The 19,030-nt window shown below is 52.9% G+C and overlaps 1 protein-coding gene across 2 annotated transcripts in view; it reads left to right on the top strand.

Annotated features, from left to right (window-relative positions):
* The window catches only part of APCDD1 (APC down-regulated 1), a 30,987-nt gene extending 12,209 nt beyond the window's left edge, over window positions 1-18,778 (top strand). For both annotated transcript variants that reach the window (XM_081251696.1, XM_081251695.1), the window contains 3 exons: window positions 3,732-4,263; window positions 16,216-16,537; window positions 17,704-18,778. In XM_081251696.1, the coding sequence (XP_081107822.1) occupies window positions 3,732-4,263; window positions 16,216-16,537; window positions 17,704-18,155 (1,306 nt within the window). In that variant the 3' untranslated portion in view covers window positions 18,156-18,778. The remainder of the gene's footprint in view (window positions 1-3,731; window positions 4,264-16,215; window positions 16,538-17,703) is intronic.
* Window positions 18,779-19,030: the final 252 nt, after the last annotated feature.

Here is a 19,030-nt window from a genome sequence, read left to right as displayed (position 1 = left end):
GATTCTGGGGTTGTCTGAGTTCTAACTCACAGCAAAGCGACGCTTTGAAATTCGGGTTGGTGAAGAAACAGAGCTCAGTCCTGTTGAAATCTTAGCCTCAGCAGCGGTGATACGGTACCGCTGTGAACCCACATGGGAGTGAATATGTCCTTGTTTATTGAACCCCATAGGACCACTCCTGTATGAAAAGAAACCATTAGCAAGTGAAATTAGGAGTCTGTGTTTCACCAACCCTGAAACACGACTTGCAAGCTTCTGATGGTCTAAATATTCTAGCCATATTCTGGTAATTTAATATACAGCTTCAGGGTCTGAGAGTAAGTTAAAAGGTACCCATGCTACCTCAACCAGCCAGGGTGCAGCTCTTGGCTTCTTTTCCAGGCTGTGGAGCTGAGATTTATCCCAGTTTGAGCTCTGGCTTATCTTCCATTAGAGCTTTTAAAAATAGCCCAGAGGCAGACCTGCAATCTCTTCCCTGCGCATTAAATTGTTGCAAATTCACAAGGCTAACATGGGATCTGATCACTTCTGTGCAGACCACTCCTCCAGGTACCTTGGGGAGGGATCACAGGCATCCAGAGAAGAGAAAAAAGAAATCTTACGAGGAAGACCTAGCGGTTTTTGGGTTTTGGTTTTTTCCTAAAAATGGGGTTTCTCAAAATAACCGCATGGTCAGTATTGGCACAATCTTAATGTGACGTACTTTTAAATAATTTATCATTTCGTTCAATGAATATTTCTGGAGCTCACAAATATTTACTGCACGCGAGCACTGCTCTAGATTTTGTGTGTATAGCAGCGAATGAAACAGACATGGCCCCTGTCTTCGGGAATTTTACAAATACACAAAGAAGTGTTACGAAGAGGGAAGAAACAACAGGTGCTCAAGGAGAATACCAGGGCCCCTATTTTAGGACAGGGTGGGGTAGGAAGGGCTACCAAGAAGAGGACACTTGAGCTGAGATGTCCTTGGCTGTGCAAGACCAGGGAAGAGCTTTCCCTGTGGGAGGACTAGCAGAGGCTGCACCGGAGAAGCAGGGACAGGAGCCCTTGTTCCGGGGATGGGGAACAGCCCCAGGCAGGTCAAGAAGGAGGCGGGGCCAGCCCCCAGGGCCCCCTGCACGCCTTGTCTCTCTGCGAGTTTGGCTTTTAATCTAAGAGAACTAGGACGTCATTGAAGAGATTTCAGCAAGGGCTGTGCTCAAACCTGATTCAGCTTGACTGAAGGGCGCTCTGGCTGCAAGTGGGTGGTGGGAAGAGTGACTTGGGGACAACCAGGGTTCTTGGCCTCCTTGATCAATAGAAATTGATAAGAGGCCAGACAAGAAATTCAGGCCAGGCTTTATTGGGGCCCCTGCTGCAGCAAGGGGGAGCAAGAACAAACAACAGGTTCCCTTGCTTGCTTCCCAAGGAAGGGCGAGCTGGTTCCTTGTATAGGGTGAGGGTAGGGGCAGGCCCAGGAGTGGGGCCGGAGGCGTGGCTCAGGCGGTCTGCCCACCCCTTGGTGGTGTTGAGTGCAGGGGGCAGGTGCAGTACCCTTCTTTGCTCCTGACTCTTCAGAAATGGCCGTTGGCTTTTTGGTCTTTTTGTATCTTGTTATCCATAATTTGCCCCAACTGTGCATGCATGCGCACGCAGTTATTTTTAGTCTCTTATGGTTTCTTTGTATTTTGTTGCCCGAGGAGACGTGTGTCCAGGTGCAAGCGCTGCAGCAAAAGGGTCCCAAGTCCCAAATTGTTTCAACTTGGGGATGACCAATTAAAAGACTCAACAGTTCCAGCTGGAGATGACCAAGGCCTGGGTGAGGGGCGTCGGGGGTGGGGCGATGGAGAAGTGAGTGGGCTTGAGCTTGGGACCAAATCAGCCGATTCTCAAGCTGAGATGAAGTGTTAGAAGTCGGCGATCCTCCTGTCTGAACTACAACAGACATGAGTCGCTGCTCACACGGAAGGACTCCTCTGTCCCTGGGAAGGAACATGGGCTTCCTCTCCCTCCTCTGTCACAGAGTCGGATGCTCAGAGCACCACTGGCTGCTGTCTGGCGGTACCTGCGGCAGGTGACAGTCTTTACTAAGCTACTGGTACCCACTTCTAAGTGGCCCATTCATCAGTTTGTAAACTAATAGTAGTTTTGAGAACCACTGGCCTTTGGGATTTCAGCCCCACCGCTTGATTTCGTCACTCAGCTCAAACCAGAATTATTGTATCTAATAAGTTTATATATAAATAATAGACACAAGCAGGGTTATAAGGCCAAGACTGATAAGACTGAAGTCTCAATGTCACTGAGACTAGGATCTGGCTAAAGGTGATGAGTGGACAGATTCTTTGCCCAGTGCAAGGAAGGAAACCCCCTCATTTCCTGGTGTGGGCTGTGCTGCAGTTGTAAAAATTGATTACAGTTAGAGCAGATGAGGAAGGTCCCATCCAGGTGTTTCTGGCCTAGGCATCCAGCCTTTACCTGATGCCACAGCAGAAAACATTTTTCAGACTTCCCTGGTGGCACAGTGGTTAAGAATCCACCTGCCAATGCAGGGAACACAGGTTCGATCCCTGGTCCGGGAAGATCCCACATGCCGCGGAGCAACTAAGCCCGTGCACCACAACTACTGAGCCTGCACTCTAGAGCCCTCAAGCCACAACTGCTGAGCCCACGTGCCACAACTACTGAAGCCCGCACATCTAGAGCCCGTGCTCTGCAACAAGAGAAGCCACCGCAATGAGAAGCCCGCGCACCGCAACGAAGAGTAGCCCCCGCTCGCCGCAACTAGAGAAAGCCCGCGTGCAACAACGAATACCCAATGCAACCAAAAATAAATAAATAAATAATATTTTAAAAAGATATTAATATTAATAGTAAAAAAAAAAAAACCTTCTGCCACTGTCGGCAGCACAACCGAAGGAGCCCTACTTGCCTCTTTATTTTCTGCTAGAGGGAAAACTAATGTTGACTGGACGGGGTAAGGGATGAATTTCCAGTGGCCTTCAAGGGGTGCCTCCCTGAGACTAGATTCCGTTCCAGGACGACAGACACCTGGCACCTGGCTGCTGTGGACACGGTCCAGATGACGGAAGTGGTCAGGAAATCAGCATCTCTAACAACACAGGGAGCATCTTTCCTAGGCCAGCCCCGCACCCTCCTTCCTCCTTCCCGCCTGGGAGCGAGGCCGAGGGGGGCGCTGAGGACGGCAGGTTCCTGCCCTTCTGTCTTGTCCATAAAGTGAAAGGAGGACAACCCCGGTGTAGAGTGACCGGGAGCACGGGTGTTGGGCCATGCTCCCCGCCGGGCTCACATCTGGCTCCAATGCTGGCTGGTGAGGGGACCTTGGACACATTTCCTCAGCTCTTGTACCTCAGTTTCCCTATCTGTAAAACAGGACAGTAATAATACCCACCCTTATAGCACAGGGAACTATACTCAATATCTTGTAATAACCTATAATGGAAAAGAATCTGAAAAAGAACAAAACTGAATCACTCTGCTATACACCTGAAACATTGCAAATCAACTATACTTCAACAACAACAAAAAATACAGAATAAAATGATCCTTGGGATGTAAATAATAATAATAATAATACCCCCCACCCCCCAGCTCATAGGTTGCTGTGCGGATTCCGTGAACTGCCCGGAGTACCATCCTGTTATCATTACCGTGATCTCCTGGCACTGTGATAAGCCTCCTCCTCGTTGCTTTGGGCTCACAAGCATCTTCCTCCCCCTTTTCTGCAGCTGTGAGGTGCGGTCAGGCCCCGAGTTCATCACCAGGTCCTACCGGTTCTACCACAACAACACGTTCAAGGCCTACCAGTTCTACTACGGCGGCAACCGCTGCACCAGCCCCACCTACACGCTGGTGGTCCGCGGCAAGATCCGCCTGCGCCAGGCCTCCTGGATCATCCGCGGCGGCACCGAAGCTGACTACCAGCTGCACCGCGTACAGGTCGTGTGCCACTCAGAGGCCGTGGCGGAGCGGCTCGGCCAGCTGGTCAACCGCACGTGCCCTGGCTTCGCGCCCGCTGGTGGTCCCTGGGTTCAGGACGTGCCCTACGACCTGTGGCGGGAGGAGGGCGGCCGCGAGTGCACCCGGGCCGTGAACTTTGCCATGCACGAGCTGCAGCTGGTCCGCGTGGAGAAGCAGTACCTGCAGCACAACCTGGACCGCCTGGTGGAGGAGCTCTTCCTGGGTGACATCCACACTGACGCCTCCCAGAGGATGTTCTACAGGCCGTCCAGCTACCAGCCCCCGCTGCAGAATGCCAAGGTACCCCGCACCACCCTGCATAGCCCCTGGGTGGGCGGGGCTCTGCATCATGGAGGGGCTGCTGGGGGGGGACGGGGGCGGGAGGGCTGCAGGTTGGGTGGGGGGACACGTAGCCCAGTCAGGAGGCCCAGGTGGGCCACCACCTTGCTCTGTGATGGGGCCTCGGTTTTCCTATTTGATGAGGGTGGTGGTCCTGGGACTGGTGATGCAGAACAGCCTTGGTGGTCGTCCTTGAAAATTCCTAAGACTCCCTTCTGCTCTGACCTTCTGAGAACTTCTTCTGTGAGTCTAAGAGGAAAGCTTGCAGGAAGCGTGGAGATGTTCTAACCCTACCTGGGAAGATGCACAGCCCAGCAGGGATCCTGGCCCTGGGGCGGGGGGCAGGGACAGTGCTGCTGGCCTGGGGCTGTGGACCTTTAGAACCTCCTGTTCCGTCTCCACAACGACCCTGTGAGGCAGTGACGACGACCTCTTAGCAGAAGAGGGGGCAGCTGAGGTGCGAGGGGTGGTCTCCTGCCCAAGATCACCGGTTGGTGAGTTTCAGGGCTGGAACTTGCACCCAAACCTTTCCCCAGACCCCACTGGACTATTTCCCCAGATCCCACACTCTTCGCATTGGACTAAGTGAGAAATCACTGTGACCCGAGGGGAGGATGGAGGGAGCAGGAAACAATTAAAACCTTCTAATGTTCTTTTCTTAAATGATAGTCCCCGTAATTACACTTGGAATTCACCAGGCATTTCCTTCCCACGGGCTCAGAGTCCATGTCTGCATGTAACAGGGTCACTTCCACCGCAGAAGCTGGAGAGGCAGGAAGGGGCCCTGGGGGGCAGCGGCTTTCTCCCCAGTGGCCCCCACCATCAGACCGGCTTTTCTGGAATCCTTTCTAGAACAGCAACTCTCTAGTTGCAGGGCTTGTCCAACTTTTGTTTGGTGGTTTATTTGTTTTTAAAGCATCTGTTTTCTTCTCAGTCCTTGGAGCGCGCTCCTGCCTGGTGAGGGTACTGCTGGTACTGCCCCCGCCGGACCACTCGGTTGTCTTCTTTCTGTCTGTTACTGCGAGCTTGTGTCGTGAAAGTCACCTTTATGATGACTGGGGGGGGTCTGCCAGGAGGCCGAGCGAGCAGGGAGACTTCCTCTGGGTGCGCATCTCGGGGACATCCCCTCCCCATGCTGAGGGGACCCTGGGCTCCATGCAGACCCCAGCCAGGTCTGCTGTGCTGTGCCCTGCGCGTTCTAGAGGCACCAGGTGAGGCGGGTCTGCGAGGGAGAGGGCGGCCCTCCTGCCCTGGGGACCCCAGGCGTCCTCGCAGGGAGAGGGCGGGCAGTGGACTCTGCCTGCTTCACAGCCGATGCAGAGGCACCAGGACGGGACTCTGCCTAGGGGCCACCAGGGCAAGGGCCCGGCTTCTGGGAAACGGAGGAACCGTCGAGGGACCTTTGCAGGTGGCCGCCTTATCCAGACGCTGCAGCTTAATGACGCTTCTCTCCAAACTCCTGGTGTCAAGTGGCAGCGGGAACAGGATTTTCAGACGTGCATCTGGCTTTCTTTGAGCACAGTCGAGCCAGTGTTCACATTATCTCCAGGAGTAAGGGTGTCATGAGTGAAAACGGTCTGCAGCTCATCCAGAAACCCCATGGGAGCCAGAGCCCTGACCCAGCCTGGCCTGAGCCTGTGGGGGGAGGATCCTTCCAGGAGCAGAGCCTTCATCCCTGCTCACCTGCCAGCGAGGATGCTGGTGAGTAGGGTGGCCAGGGCCCAGGAAGGAGAGAGGAGGCTGGATGGAGGCCCCCTGCCCAGAGGAAGCAGCAGACAGCCTGGACCAACCGGCTTCCACTCTGAACCTGACCTTGGGCTGTTGGTGCACGTTATCGGGTCCAGACTCCGTTTCCTCAGCTGCGGATGCCCACGTGGACTCTTTGATCTCTTGAGCTCTCCTTAGGCCTGGAAAAGAAAGGAGTACCCACAACCACCTTTCTTGTCTTAACCTCCGTCTCTGCCCCTCCTCTCACTCCCATTTTCTCTTCCCTCCTCTGCAGGGGCAGATGTGGGACCGTCTCCCCAGATTCTTAAGAAGTAAACTCTTTAAACCCAAGGCCACAATCCCTCATTCAAGAAATATTAAGGGTGGAAAGAACCTTGGATCTTGGAGATTATCCAGGACACACTGTTAAGCTTTTTTTTTTTTTTTTTTAAAGGAAGGTACAGAATAGCATGAACAGTGTGATACCATGTGTAAAGCTAGTAATAAAAGAAGAAGGTAAGCTGATCCAGGAGCCAGTGTTTCTGCAGTGGAGCAGTGATGGCCTCAGAGGAGGGGGACAGTGTGGCCCGGGGAAAGATACTTGTCACCATGAACGTTTTTGTACCTGCTGCGATTTGTGCTGTGATCTTATACTACCCAAACTCCATCACCACACTCAAAACAGACTCCAAAAAGGCAGGATTCTGAGGCTCGGAGGAACGCTGTGGCCACAGATGAAGCCGGTGAAGAGGCTGGGCGGACGCAGGCCGGCGTCCAGGACCTGGCCTGTGCTCTCTCCCGAAGGCCGGCCCAGGTCCGCGTGGCTCTGGGAGCTGAAAGGACCCGTTCTTCTCCTGTTGTCCCTGGCATGTGCATCCTGGCCTGCAGTGAGCAAGCAGTCAGGAAGTTTTGAGATCCCTCCCCAGGCCGGCTAGGAGAAGGGATCAGTGGACTTGGCGGCTGGTGCCTTTCCAAAGCCCCAGGTGCTGCCTGCCCGCTGGGCTCCCGCAGACCCGCCCACCCGCCCCCCAGGAAGTAGGAGGGCTGGGGGCACATCCGGACAGACCACAGGCCTCGCCACCCCGCTCTGAACCCTTCACCTTCCCTAATCACCGGTCCTTAGAGACCTGGCTGAAAATTAGTTTAAATGCTAAATTGAGTTTAAAACCACTAGTCTCAGCCCCTCTGGAAACGGGACACCATGTAAAAATAGAGATTTTAAATCAACTTGATTTTCTAAGCTTTATACAGCTTTGCTGTGAGGTTCAGAGCCCTTCGGCAAAAAAATGATGTTTGAAGAGAATCAGGTGAGCTGGGAGGATTCTTTCAGGATGAAGTTGGCTACTCTTCATTAAAAAAACAGGACCCCCTAAAATAACCCTGAAAGAAGATGCTTTGCTTGAATCGAGTTTAGCATCAGGGCAGCCCTTACCCTCTGCCTGGATTCCTGTGTGGTGGAGGGTTAGCCAGGTGCCCTCTTTCCTTGGCAGAATCAAAAGTAATTAAGAGCAAATGATTGCTGGGGTCATTGGAAATGCCAGGGCCTCAGGATTGTACTTGCAAGCAAGCAGAATTGGTCTTTTTCCAAAACCCTGCACTGATGAGGCCACAGGGTCATAAATCAAAGGGCTTGCCTGCAAACCAGACCACTCTCCCAAAGCCACGTTTCTGAGATAGCCTGCCTGGAACGCTGATAGTGGGGCTGCCCGTTGGAGGCGGAAACACAGCACAGTGTTTTGGGGGTGCCGGACCACTGGGAGGAAGCAGGGGTACTCGTGTGCTTTCTCTCCTAAGTTCCCTGCAGGCCTCTGGACTGTGAACAGTCATTTGTTTTTGAGGGAGCTTGTCTTTCCAAGCCTCCTCAGAGCATGTGAGAAATACAGATTTATGGTGACATCTGTGACATCCGAAGGACTTTGGACCACGTGGCTGTGGACATCGGAGTTTCCGCCCAGCTCCAGGAGGCAGCTCTGCAGCAGGAAGGGGTCTCTCCTTAGGCATGTGGTTGGCGTGGCTCCCGGCGGGGTGGGTAAGTGGGTGTCACAGGTGCACGAGTAGAAGGATCCAGAAGCTCACGGAGGAATCACTGTCCCTGCTCTTTCTGTCAGTGCAGGGCAAAGAGAAGAGGGTTTTGCGGAGGTGATGGTAGTCAGAAGAGGTGGTAGACGAGCAGGCCATTCAAGGAGTCGACCGAGACAGTGTCAGAAGCCCACCTTATGTTCAGTCAGTATGCCCCTTACAGAAAACCGTGACCCTGCCCCCAGGGCCGGGTGTTCACTGCCAGGCTGCACGTGCTGCCCACAGGATGAAAAAAGAGCCGGCGATGGGGGTCGGATGATGGGTTCTGGCCTCCGAAAGGCTTGCTCGTGGACATTTTATTTGGGTCGAAATACGAAGAGTCATACGATTGCCACACTGCACAGCTACTGACCTCTGCTGTGAGTGCAGAAACAGTTCATTATTTTTCTTGATTCCTGAGTGCAAGATTTTTATTAAGGAGTCAGCAGACCAGGAAGTCGTTGTTGTCAGGGACAATGCAAGTGGTAAACATTTCATCTCTTAAAAGTCCAGAAGCTGAGAGGACAGCGTGAATGCCTGGGCGGCAGGAAATCGACCATTGGAGAGTCTGGGTCAAGTCCTGTGTGCGGGGCATTGGCCAAGCACTGTGGGCAGAGGGCAGGGGAGAAGGGGGCCAAACGTGGGGTCTTCTGCCTTTACAGCCAGTGTGATTATGAAGATGAGTCTCCTTCAACTCTTTAAATGCGTTTAAATTAATAGGAGGGGAAGAAACAATCAAACAAGTAAAACTTAATCAGCATTTTCTTCTGAAACCATTCTTACAGTCATTTGTATTGAAGAACCATCTTCTTATGGTCCTTTTATCGAGCTTTGGGCTCTGTGCAAAGTGTGTATGTACAGGTAAGGTGTAGATGAAATTATCTCTTATGTGATTTACAGGAAAGGCCTTTGGGAGCTCACATCTCAGTCTAAACTTCATGGAAATCCCATTTCCAGAAAATGCAGTGCTGCTCCCGGGCCCCCACCGATGCTCCTTTTTCCCTCCAGGACGCAGTGTTCTGTCGGTTCTGCTCGCAGAAGACCTGGCAGCCAAACGCAGGCCCCGAGGAACCGGCCGTGCCTCTCTTACCCTTTTCCATCGTCCTTCCAGCCCGGCCCCTCTGTGGTGGTTGCATTACAGCTACAGGGTTGCTGTGCAGAGTCCTCGTGAGGCTAAGTCCTTCTGTCCTCAACGCCTGCCACCTGCTCCTGGCAGGCGGTGACCAGGCTGAGGGGGTCCAAGCGCTGCCGTGTGCATGTGGCATTGGCTGCCCCGGCCTGGCCAGACAGACTGCCAGCCTCCGGGTGTGGCCCTAAGGCTACAGTTACAGAGACCCAACCTGTGTGGCCACGGCCGTTTCCCCTTTCTTCTGAAAGGGGAATCATCACGGCTCCTTTGGGAGGTCAGAATGAGCCCGAGTCCACAACATCCTAGGATCCCAGCTCTGAAAGGCACCCCAAGGGGCCCCTCCCACAAGGCGGACAGCGCTCACGGTTGTGATGAATGCTGGCTGATCTGTTCATCTTGTTACGTATCCGAGGACAACTTTCTAACCATCCATCAGCCCGTGAGCCATGAACCTGTATCACACCTACTGCATTCTCCTAGGTGTCGTGGGACATAGGAAACCGGAGGGCGCTGGCCTTGGCCTCAAATACCTACCATGTCACGGAGAGGAGCCGGGAAGGATGTCTGTGTAGGAAGACCTACAGTAGGGCGCCTGCAGTTCACTCATACACGTGGTGAAGGGCCCTCGGGAAGACAGCTTTCAGCATCATCCTCGGCCATCCGTGGAGGTTTCTTCCTGAGAAACATGACCCGGGGGAGCAGAACTCTAGGAAGGGGCATCTCATCATCTATCCCCATTTCTCCTCCTCAAACAAAACATTTAGCCCAAGAAACGTCTTATGCAGGCTGCTTCTCTAGTTGACTTATTCACGACAAGATCACGTCAAGTAACTTTTTCCATTCTGGGAAGATGCTGGGAAACAAGTGGATCCGTCGGCAAATGCTGACGAAACAGCTCTCCAGAAATAAATGTTGGCAGGGAACAGGGCAAAAGCCTAGAGAACCGTGTCAGTCATCGGCCAGAGAGGACCTTTTCAAGGGACCAGAGCCCTTGGTAGGGAGACGTGTGTTCCTTGCAGACCCCAGCCTAAGGGGCAGCCTGGGACCAGAAGGGAGCACTCGGCGAGCCCCACAGCCGAGTTCTGTCCCAGATCCCTCTGAGCCATGCCATTCTCTCTCTCTGTGCTTTGGTGGCCTCCTCTGTGACGTGTACTGTGGTCTCTTCGGGAGACTGAGAAGCGTAAGGAGATGATGTACTTGAACTTCCCCGGCATCAAACGCCCTGTACATGCAAACTGTGTTATTTAACTGTTTCCAGGGCCGGGCCAGGATCAGGAAGCACAGTGGGAAAAACCCCCCTCTGCCTAGGACATTGCTCACTGATAAAATGTGATGTTACATTTTCGTTTTTAGAATAAGCTTGATTTCTTTCTTAAGAGATTAATGGTATAGGGATTCCCCCCCCACCCCCCACCCCCAGCCCAGGAATGAAAGCTTTTTATAGTTGGTGTAAAGAATAGCAGCAAGGAACACGTTCTGGTCCCTCGGCTCTAGCCCTCAGCTTCTGTGTGTCAGGAACCTGACGTGAAAATAGCCTATCTGAGATGCAGGGGAGGGAGTGATGTGGAGCCTAACGGGAGAGCCTGGGAAAGACAGCTTCTCAGATGAGACTCATGGATCAGAGCATGGACCAAACAGAGTAACTTCATGAAGCAAATGAGATTTCATGGTACAAATCACTCTTCATGTTGAAAAACTCTTCTCCTTTAGTCATTGTGAATGGCCACTGTTTAAGAAAAGCATTTTGGAAAAGAGAAACTTTAGGGCCAGTACGATATCTAGGCCTTAATTTCTGCTTCTCCATGGTTGTTCCTGTGGGTCTTTTGGGTTTTATTCAAGCCAAGGGTAGTGGTAATTAAGAGCACAATTCAGATTTTTAAAAGAACCGTCCACAAAACAGAAAGGTGTTCCCTTTATCCAACCTTGGCTGAAACTGTCCCCTTGTTGACAGCATCCACAGAGAGGCCAAAACTCCCACACTGATTTATGACATCGTTGGTTTCTTAATGCCAGCTAAAGAGTTGGTTCAAACGGTAACTAGTCAACTCAACAGCAAAAAGCAACCTGATTAAAAAATGGGCAAAGGGCTTGAATAGACATTTCTCCAAAGAAGGTATACAAATAGGCCATAAGCGCATGAAAAGATGCTCCAACGTTTCTAATCATGAGGGAAATGCAAATCAAAACTTCAGTGAGATAGCACATCACCCTTATTAGGATGGCTGTTACCAAAAAGAAAAAAGAGAGAGAAAATAACAACTGCTGGTGAGGGTGTAGAGAAATTGGAACCGTCGTGCTTTGCTGGTGAGAATGTACGATGGTGCAGCTGCTGTGGAAAACAATATGGCAGGTTCTCAAAAAACATTGAACATAGAATCACCATATAATCCAGCAATTCCACTTCTAGGTATACACCCAAAAGAATTGAAAGCATCTTCTCAAATAGATTGGACACCCATGTTCATGGCAGCATTATCCACAACAGCCAAAAAGTGAAAGCAACCCAGGTGTCCATTGACAGATGAATGCATAAACGAAATGTGGTCCATCCATACAGTGGAAAACTATTCAGCCTTAAAAAGGAGGGAAATTCTGGGCTTCCCTGGTGGCGCAGTGGTTGAGAGTCCGCCTGCCGATGCAGGGGACACGGGTTCGTGCCCCGGTCTGGGAAGATCCCACATGCCGCGGAGCGGTTGGGCCCGTGAGCCATGGCCGTTGAGCCTGCGCGTCCGGAGCCTGTGCTCCGCAACGGGAGAGGCCACAACAGTGAGAGGCCCACGTACAGCAAAAAAAAAAAAAAAAAAAAAAAAAAAAGGAGGGAAATTCTGACACATGCTACAACATGGATGAACCTTGAAGACATTATGTTAAGAGAAATAAGCCAGTTACAAGAAGGACAAATACTGTATGAGCCCACTTATATGCGGGACCTCGAGTAGTCAGATCCATAGACACAGAAAGTAGGTTGGTGGTTGTCAAGGGCTACGATGGGGGGTGGGGTGGAGAGTTGTATTTAACGGGGACAGAGGTTCAGTTGGGGAAGATGAAAAAGTTCTGGAGATGATGGTGGGGATGGTTGCACGCCTGTGAATTACTTAGATGGGAAGTTTCATGTTATGTACATTTGACCACAATGAAGTAAAGTAGCTAGTTCAGGAATTTGGTGAGACCAATACCTAAGGGGCAGCTTCCTCCCACTCCTTCCCAGCCTATGGGTGACAAGCTTCCCTGAAACTACCTGGCCTGCCTTTCTCTGCTGCCGACCAGAAACGCTTCAGCCAGGACCATATCTTGCGTGAAGGACCACAGCCCAGCCAGATGCTCATCTCGGAGCTCAGGACCCATGCCCTGTCATTCTTAAAGAAAAACACTGAATGCCAGCGTGTTGGGCATGGAACAGGCTGGGCCCCAGGTTGGTGCCCCCTCCCCTCCGAGCTGGTTCCTTTTCTGAAGAGCAGTTGATCCCTGGTGTCGTCCGAGCAGTGGCTCTTGCAAGAACTAAGACCCCTTGTTCCTGCCCCGCCTGCTCAATCTAAGAAGCTTTCTGGGCACTTCCTGAATGATACTGGTATTTGAGGAAACAAATCTTTTCAGGGACTGAGACTCATGTCTTCCTAGAATGGAACTGAAGTGAAGTGGTCACAACTGATGTTTTTAAATTCCCAAATCACAGATAGCGAACCGAGTGGTGGGGAACAGGAAGAACGGGATGGAGGCTGGGTCGGCGTGTAGGGACCTGCAGTGCACGTGGGCTGTATAGGATCTGCTCAGTGAGCGAGTGTTGTGGGGGGCACAGTCAGCAAGCTTCCAGCTGGCGAGCTCCCAGTGGAGTAGCTGAGCCATTGCTCCTCGTGGGTGTTTTGGAAGCTGCCTGGCGTGTGTTCTCAGAGGTTCCACTCTCTCCAGGGCCGTCTCCTGCACCACTCAGTGTGCTGGCTAACAGGTACCAGCACCAGATTTCCCCCCTCCCCCATCCTGTCTGTGAAATCTCAGAGACTTGAGTCTGAGTACAGGGCTGGTTTCACACAGACCATGTGGGGCTGGGGCACGGGAGCAGGGGCAGCAGGTACAGTCTGATCAAGGTGCTGATCATGATAACGCTTGTTAGCCATTAAGGAAGGGGCTACTTCCTGGGTGCGGGAGTTAATATGATGTCACAGAAATCATATTAACTTTCCATCCCAGACTTTGAGTAAAAACCCCCTTTTGGGGTAAAAAAAATTGGAACCTTCGCTTCCTAGTAGTTTACAAGAAAATACATAGTGGCAAAATTACTGAATTCAGTGATGCTTTCTTTTAACTAAATTTGTGTCTTTTTCACCCTGTTGTGCGTTTGAAAGATTGTGGCACATATAGCAGGAGACGTGCCATTTGTTTGGTCTTCCCACCGAGTGCCGTGCACGCATGCAATCCCACGCCGAGAAACTTCTCCTTGTAGTGGTTCTGGGAGCCCGAGTGGGACCCACCTTAGTCTAATCCTCATTTCTTATGGTATTTAGGCCCAGGGTCCCCAGCTGCAGTCGCTGGCCCGTGGATCTCCTGCCAAGGCCGGAACCACCTCTTTCTGTGCAGTTAAGTGCAGGCCTCGTGGGCTGTGTACACGTGTCCTTCCTGTCCATTTCCTTGCTGTAGCTTGCAGATGGCTCACTGCTGACCATAGGCTGCAGGGCACTTTCTCCCGTGTGTCCCAGAGGCCTTGGTAGGAAACTGTAGGCCCACAGACGCATGGGCCCTGGGACAGCGAGGCCCCTGCGCTGCCTGTTTGATCTCATTGTCGGCAGGCCCCGAACAAACCTCCTCTCCCGTAAATGACAACTCCAGGCTCAGCTGATGAGCACAGGGACTGTCAGCAGGCACTGAGCTGTCCTAGGAGGAGAGTGTTGAAGGGGCGGCTGGGGAGCCCTGGCCCCCTGCAATTCTCATCTACTCTCCCAGGCAACCCAGCCTTCAACCAAAGAACCGCTACAGCCCCGTGTAGAGTCAGTGCCAGGGATGGAAAGGCCTGGAGGTTTGGATTTCTGCCCAGAAAACAAGTGCCTGCCTGCCTGAGTGGCCACCTGTCAGTCCCTGTCTACAGGCCAGGAGCTGCTGGACCAGGAGCTGCTGCACGATGGGCCCCGGGCATGGGGCAGGGCCAGTGTCGCCCTCCTGCCACAGCACCGGGCACATTCACATGGGCCTCTAGCGTGGCTGGTGTCTGGCCGCTCAGGAGGCTTTACAGACCTGTGTGTGAGAGGGGGAGTAGTGGAGAGGATGCCCCATCCAGGGAGGCAGCCCTGGCGCATGGACCTCCGGTGACTTGGGTCCAACAGCGGATGGCAGTCTGTCTGGGCAAGGAGCCGGCTCCTGTGTCTCCAGACCTGGCTTTTTGTGTGAGCCCCGAGCCCTCCAAGGCAAACAGCATCTACGTGGCTGACAGTCTCGGGCCCCCCTACTCTACTCGGAGGAGCTTTTCTAAGTGGCAACCCTAGACAGCCCTTGTGCCGGGTCCATGTTGGTGCTATAAGCAGGCCCGGCCAGAGAGGCGCTCCCGAAAGACGGGGCGGCCACTCTCTTGCACTGATTAGATGGTGTGAAGCTATAAAGCAGGAAGCATTCAGAGCCCATAAACCATCCAGACCTCAGACCAGCGGACGCAGGTAGGGACAGGAGTGCCCACGGCCTCTCCGGGCCTCTGCTCTTGCCTCCTTTGGGGCTGTGTCCTTCACGTCTCCTTCATGGGGACCTCTGCCCTCACTACACAGCGCCCTGTGTCACCCATGGCAACTGGAGCGCTGTCCTTTTTTTTTCTTTTGTGTCTCATAATTTTTTTTTTCTTTCTTTTTTTTTTTTTTTGCGGTACACGGACCTCTCACTGTTGTGGCCTCTCCCATTGCGGAGCACAGGCTCTGGACGCGCAGGCTCAGCGGCCATGGCTCATGGGCCTAGCTGCTCCGTGGCATGTGGGATCTTCCCGGACCGGGGCACGAACCCATGTTCCCTGCATCGGCAGGCGGACTCTCAACCACTGCGCCACCAGGGAAGCCCTCTCATAATTATTTTTAATGGAAGAATCTAGTTGTAAAATATGCGTCACATAAAATTTACCATCTTAGCCATGTTTAGGTGTCAGTTCAGTGACGTCAAGGACATTCACATTGTCATATGATCTTCATCTCTGTCTGGCCACGAACTCCCCACCCCAGCCCCTGGTAACTCTTCTGCTTTCTGTCTCCATGGATTTGATGACTTGAGGTCCCTCCTATAAGTGGGATCGCACAGATTTTGTCCTTCTGTGACTGGCTTATTTCACTCAGAATGATGCCCTCATGGTTCATCCTTGTAACAACATGTGTGTGTCAGGATTCCCGTCCTTTTTTAAGGCTGAATCATAGTCCATTGTGTGTCTAGACCACGTTTTGTTTATCCATTCAGCCATTGATGTACATTGTGTTGTTTCCGTTTTTAGGTTATTGCAAATCGTGCTGCTGTGAACGTGGGTGAACAAATACCTCTTTGAGACCCTGATTTCAGTTCTTTGGGGTATAAACCAGAAGTGGGGTTGCTGGGTCCTAAGGTGATCCTTTTCCACAGCAGCTGCACCCCTTTACCTTCCTACCAGCAGTGCACGAGAGTTCCAGTTTCTCCACGGCCCCTACAATGCGCTCATTTTTTGCTCGTTCTGATAGTAGCCATCCTAATTGGGGTGAGGTGATGCCAGCCTTCCTTTCTGAAATCAAGTGTCCAGGACAAATGGTCTGAAAATGTAACAGGATTCTAAAGGGGGTCCAGATCACAGCTGAAATATTTCGGCAAGGCTCTACTGTTAGCCAAACACACTTATGTACTTGTGAGCACACGCAGGCACACACACCCGGTCTGTGGCTCCAGTTGCCCCTGGGGTACCCAGGTTACTGGTGGCGGTGCCTCAGGGGCTGCCGGCACCTCTGCCGTGATCCCCGTCGAAGGCAGCGCATGCGCGCTGCTCTCATGGAGACTTCCCCACCCCCCACCCCACCGTGTTTGTGTTTTGGCTCCAGAACCACGACCACGCCTGCATCGCCTGCCGCATCATCCACCGGTCGGACGAGCACCGGCCGCCCCTGCTGCCCCCCAAGGCTGACCTGACAGTGGGCTTGCACGGCGAGTGGGTGAGCCAGCGCTGCGAGGTGCGACCCGAGGTCCTCTTCCTCACGCGCCACTTCATCTTCCACGACAACAACCACACCTGGGAGGGGCACTACTACCACTACTCCGACCCCGTGTGCAAGCATCCCACCTTCACCATCTACGCCAAGGGTCGCTACAGCCGCGGCGTGCACTCCGCCAGGGTCATGGGCGGCACGGAATTTGTGTTCAAAGGTAGGGTTCCTGCCCCACACCCCACACCCTGAGGTCACGGCAGCAGTTTGGGGACGTGTTTGTGGAGGCGGAGCCAGGGGCAAAGGGCATCTTCTCTGCTAGGGATGTTGGGGAGTGGACTGCCTGCCTGCATCATTCTCTGCAGCCTCGGAGCTGGCGTTAGTGACGCCCAGGTGCTCAGAGTGTGCCCGTCGTGCCCTTGAGAAGATGCCACGTGCTTGCAGGTGGGCGGGCGGTATGCCTAGTGATCAGCTAAGTAAGGCAGGTAAAGGGTGACATTCTCCAGGCTGCAAGGCTGTGAGCAAGGGGTGGTGGGGGCCTTGTGATCTCTATTTCTAGACTTTTTTTTAAGCTTGTGCGTCTTTTTAGGAAGGTGTCAACCCTGTCATGGACAAATAAGAGGGCTGGCCTAGATACCCCTCCCAGGATAGCATCCTGTGATTCAGTCCATTTAATATGAAGTATTTCTGCCATCCCAGATAAGCCATGGGGCATTTTACTGCTCCCCCTACCCCAACCTTAGGGAGGAAGATTGGCTCTAGGGACAATGGGCCTTTGGTAGCTGTAGCCCAGAGAACAACTGTCTGGGTCTGAGTCCCCTCCAAAGCTCTCATGTGTACTCAGAATATGGGCCCCTGGGAGAGCCTCAGAAGCGGCCCTCTACAAGGGCTGGGATTTCCACTGAACAGATTTGAGCGTATTTCTCTTGCTTGCAACTTAATTTATGTTAGTTGCCTGATTTACGGGCCAGTATAGACTGCTCACTAATATAGGTGTCTGACACCAAAACTATTTAAAAATCTCAAAACCTATTCATAAAAACAAATGCCAGTTTTTGTTGAATACTGTGTCCATCCCAAAGAGCAGTGTCCCCAGAGACCGCTCCTTGGGGACAGTCTGACTTCACAGGAACAGGCTTGGTCAGTTGTAGTCTGGGCTCAGCATTTACTGCCAGATGGGCTGGACTTTTCTTCCTGGTGGCGCCTTCAGGGTGCTTGGTGTGGCCACCAGTCACGTCCAGTCATGGAACCTTTTCCATCTGAGGGTCTTTTCTGTGGGCTATGGTCTGGCGGGTTGGTCTGCAGGGTGGGTTTGAGAGCAGAAGCGTGTGAGGCTTGGTGCCCCCAGCATCCTTGAATCACGGAGCTGTCCTATGTCCTTGGCAGTGAACCACATGAAGGTCACCCCCATGGACGCGGCTACTGCCTCGCTCCTCAATGTCTTCAACGGGAACGAGTGCGGGGCCGAGGGCTCCTGGCAGGTGGGTGTCCAGCAGGACGTGACCCACACCAATGGCTGTGTGGCACTGGGCATCAAACTACCTCACACGGAATACGAGATCTTCAAGATGGAGCAGGATGCCCGTGGCCGCTACCTGCTCTTCAATGGCCAGAGGCCCAGCGACGGCTCCAGCCCGGACAGGCCCGAGAAGAGAGCCACATCCTACCAGATGCCCTTGGTCCAGTGTGCCTCCTCGGCGCCCAGGGCTGAGGACTTCTCTGAGGACTCCGGGCAGCATCAGCACCGGAGCTGGGCACCCGGGAGCAGCCCGTGTCCCCTGCTGCTGTCTGGGCTCGCTGGCCTTTGGACTCTGCAGCCCTGGCACAGTCTTGGATAGAAGCGCTTACAGAGTTTGATTTTTCCAAACCAGGATGCCTTACAATTTACAGATTTTCTTTACAAAAAGAAAAGACACTTCTTCCTCGGATGCACTTGAGCAGCTGAGAACAGTCCTCCTCCCCCGCCTGGCCCCCGCCCGCCTGGCCTGAGTCATGAGCTGTTTGAAGTTTTGGCTTTGAACTCCATCCAGTCGGATCCCGGGCCTGGGCGTCCTCACCATATAATTGCACTTTAAGACCGCAGAGAGTTTCAGGCGAGCGTGTTGGCAGAGGGAGCAGGGTGAGAGCTCCATCTTCTTTTCTTCCTCTTCATTATTATTGCATTTCGGGGGGACCTTAGGAGAAACAAATATCAGCTTCAGCTTTTCCTGCTGCTTCACTGCGGTTGCTTTCTGCTCCTTTGAGCCTGTTTCACTCTCCGAGTTTTCCAACCTGGAATGCAGTGCAGAGTTGGTTTGGGACTGCGATCCAGACACCTTTGATTAAATAAAGAAGAGATAGTGGTGCAGGAAAAGACACTGGTGTAACGGAACCACCTTGACAGCTTTATGCAAAAAGAGAGCAAATCCACACTTTCAAATGTTGAAAAGTATCTGTAATTAAAGTTTCAGAGTCATTTAAACGTTGGTTGTTTTAACTTGTTGGGAGATGTTGGTGCTGGTCTCTGGGTGGCTGCAGGATGCACACTGTTCTTACCTGCCCGGGGGGACAGGGTGGTGGAGTACATGTCAGATGGAGGCTGTCCCGCTACAGACGGACAGGAGCAGCAGTGCAGGGAGGTTGACGGTGCGTGATGGTGACCCGAGTGACACAGTGCCCATTCGGTCTGGCCTCCTCTCCGTGGGACCCCATCCCAGCTCACGTCGTGTCTGGA

The sequence above is a fragment of the Mesoplodon bidens genome (assembly GCF_964165515.1).
Source record: "Mesoplodon bidens genome assembly, chromosome: 13".
In the NCBI taxonomy this organism is placed as follows: domain Eukaryota; kingdom Metazoa; phylum Chordata; class Mammalia; order Artiodactyla; family Ziphiidae; genus Mesoplodon; species Mesoplodon bidens.
The sequence above is the reverse complement of the archived record's forward strand: the minus strand, read 5'-3'. Positions and strand labels throughout refer to the sequence as shown.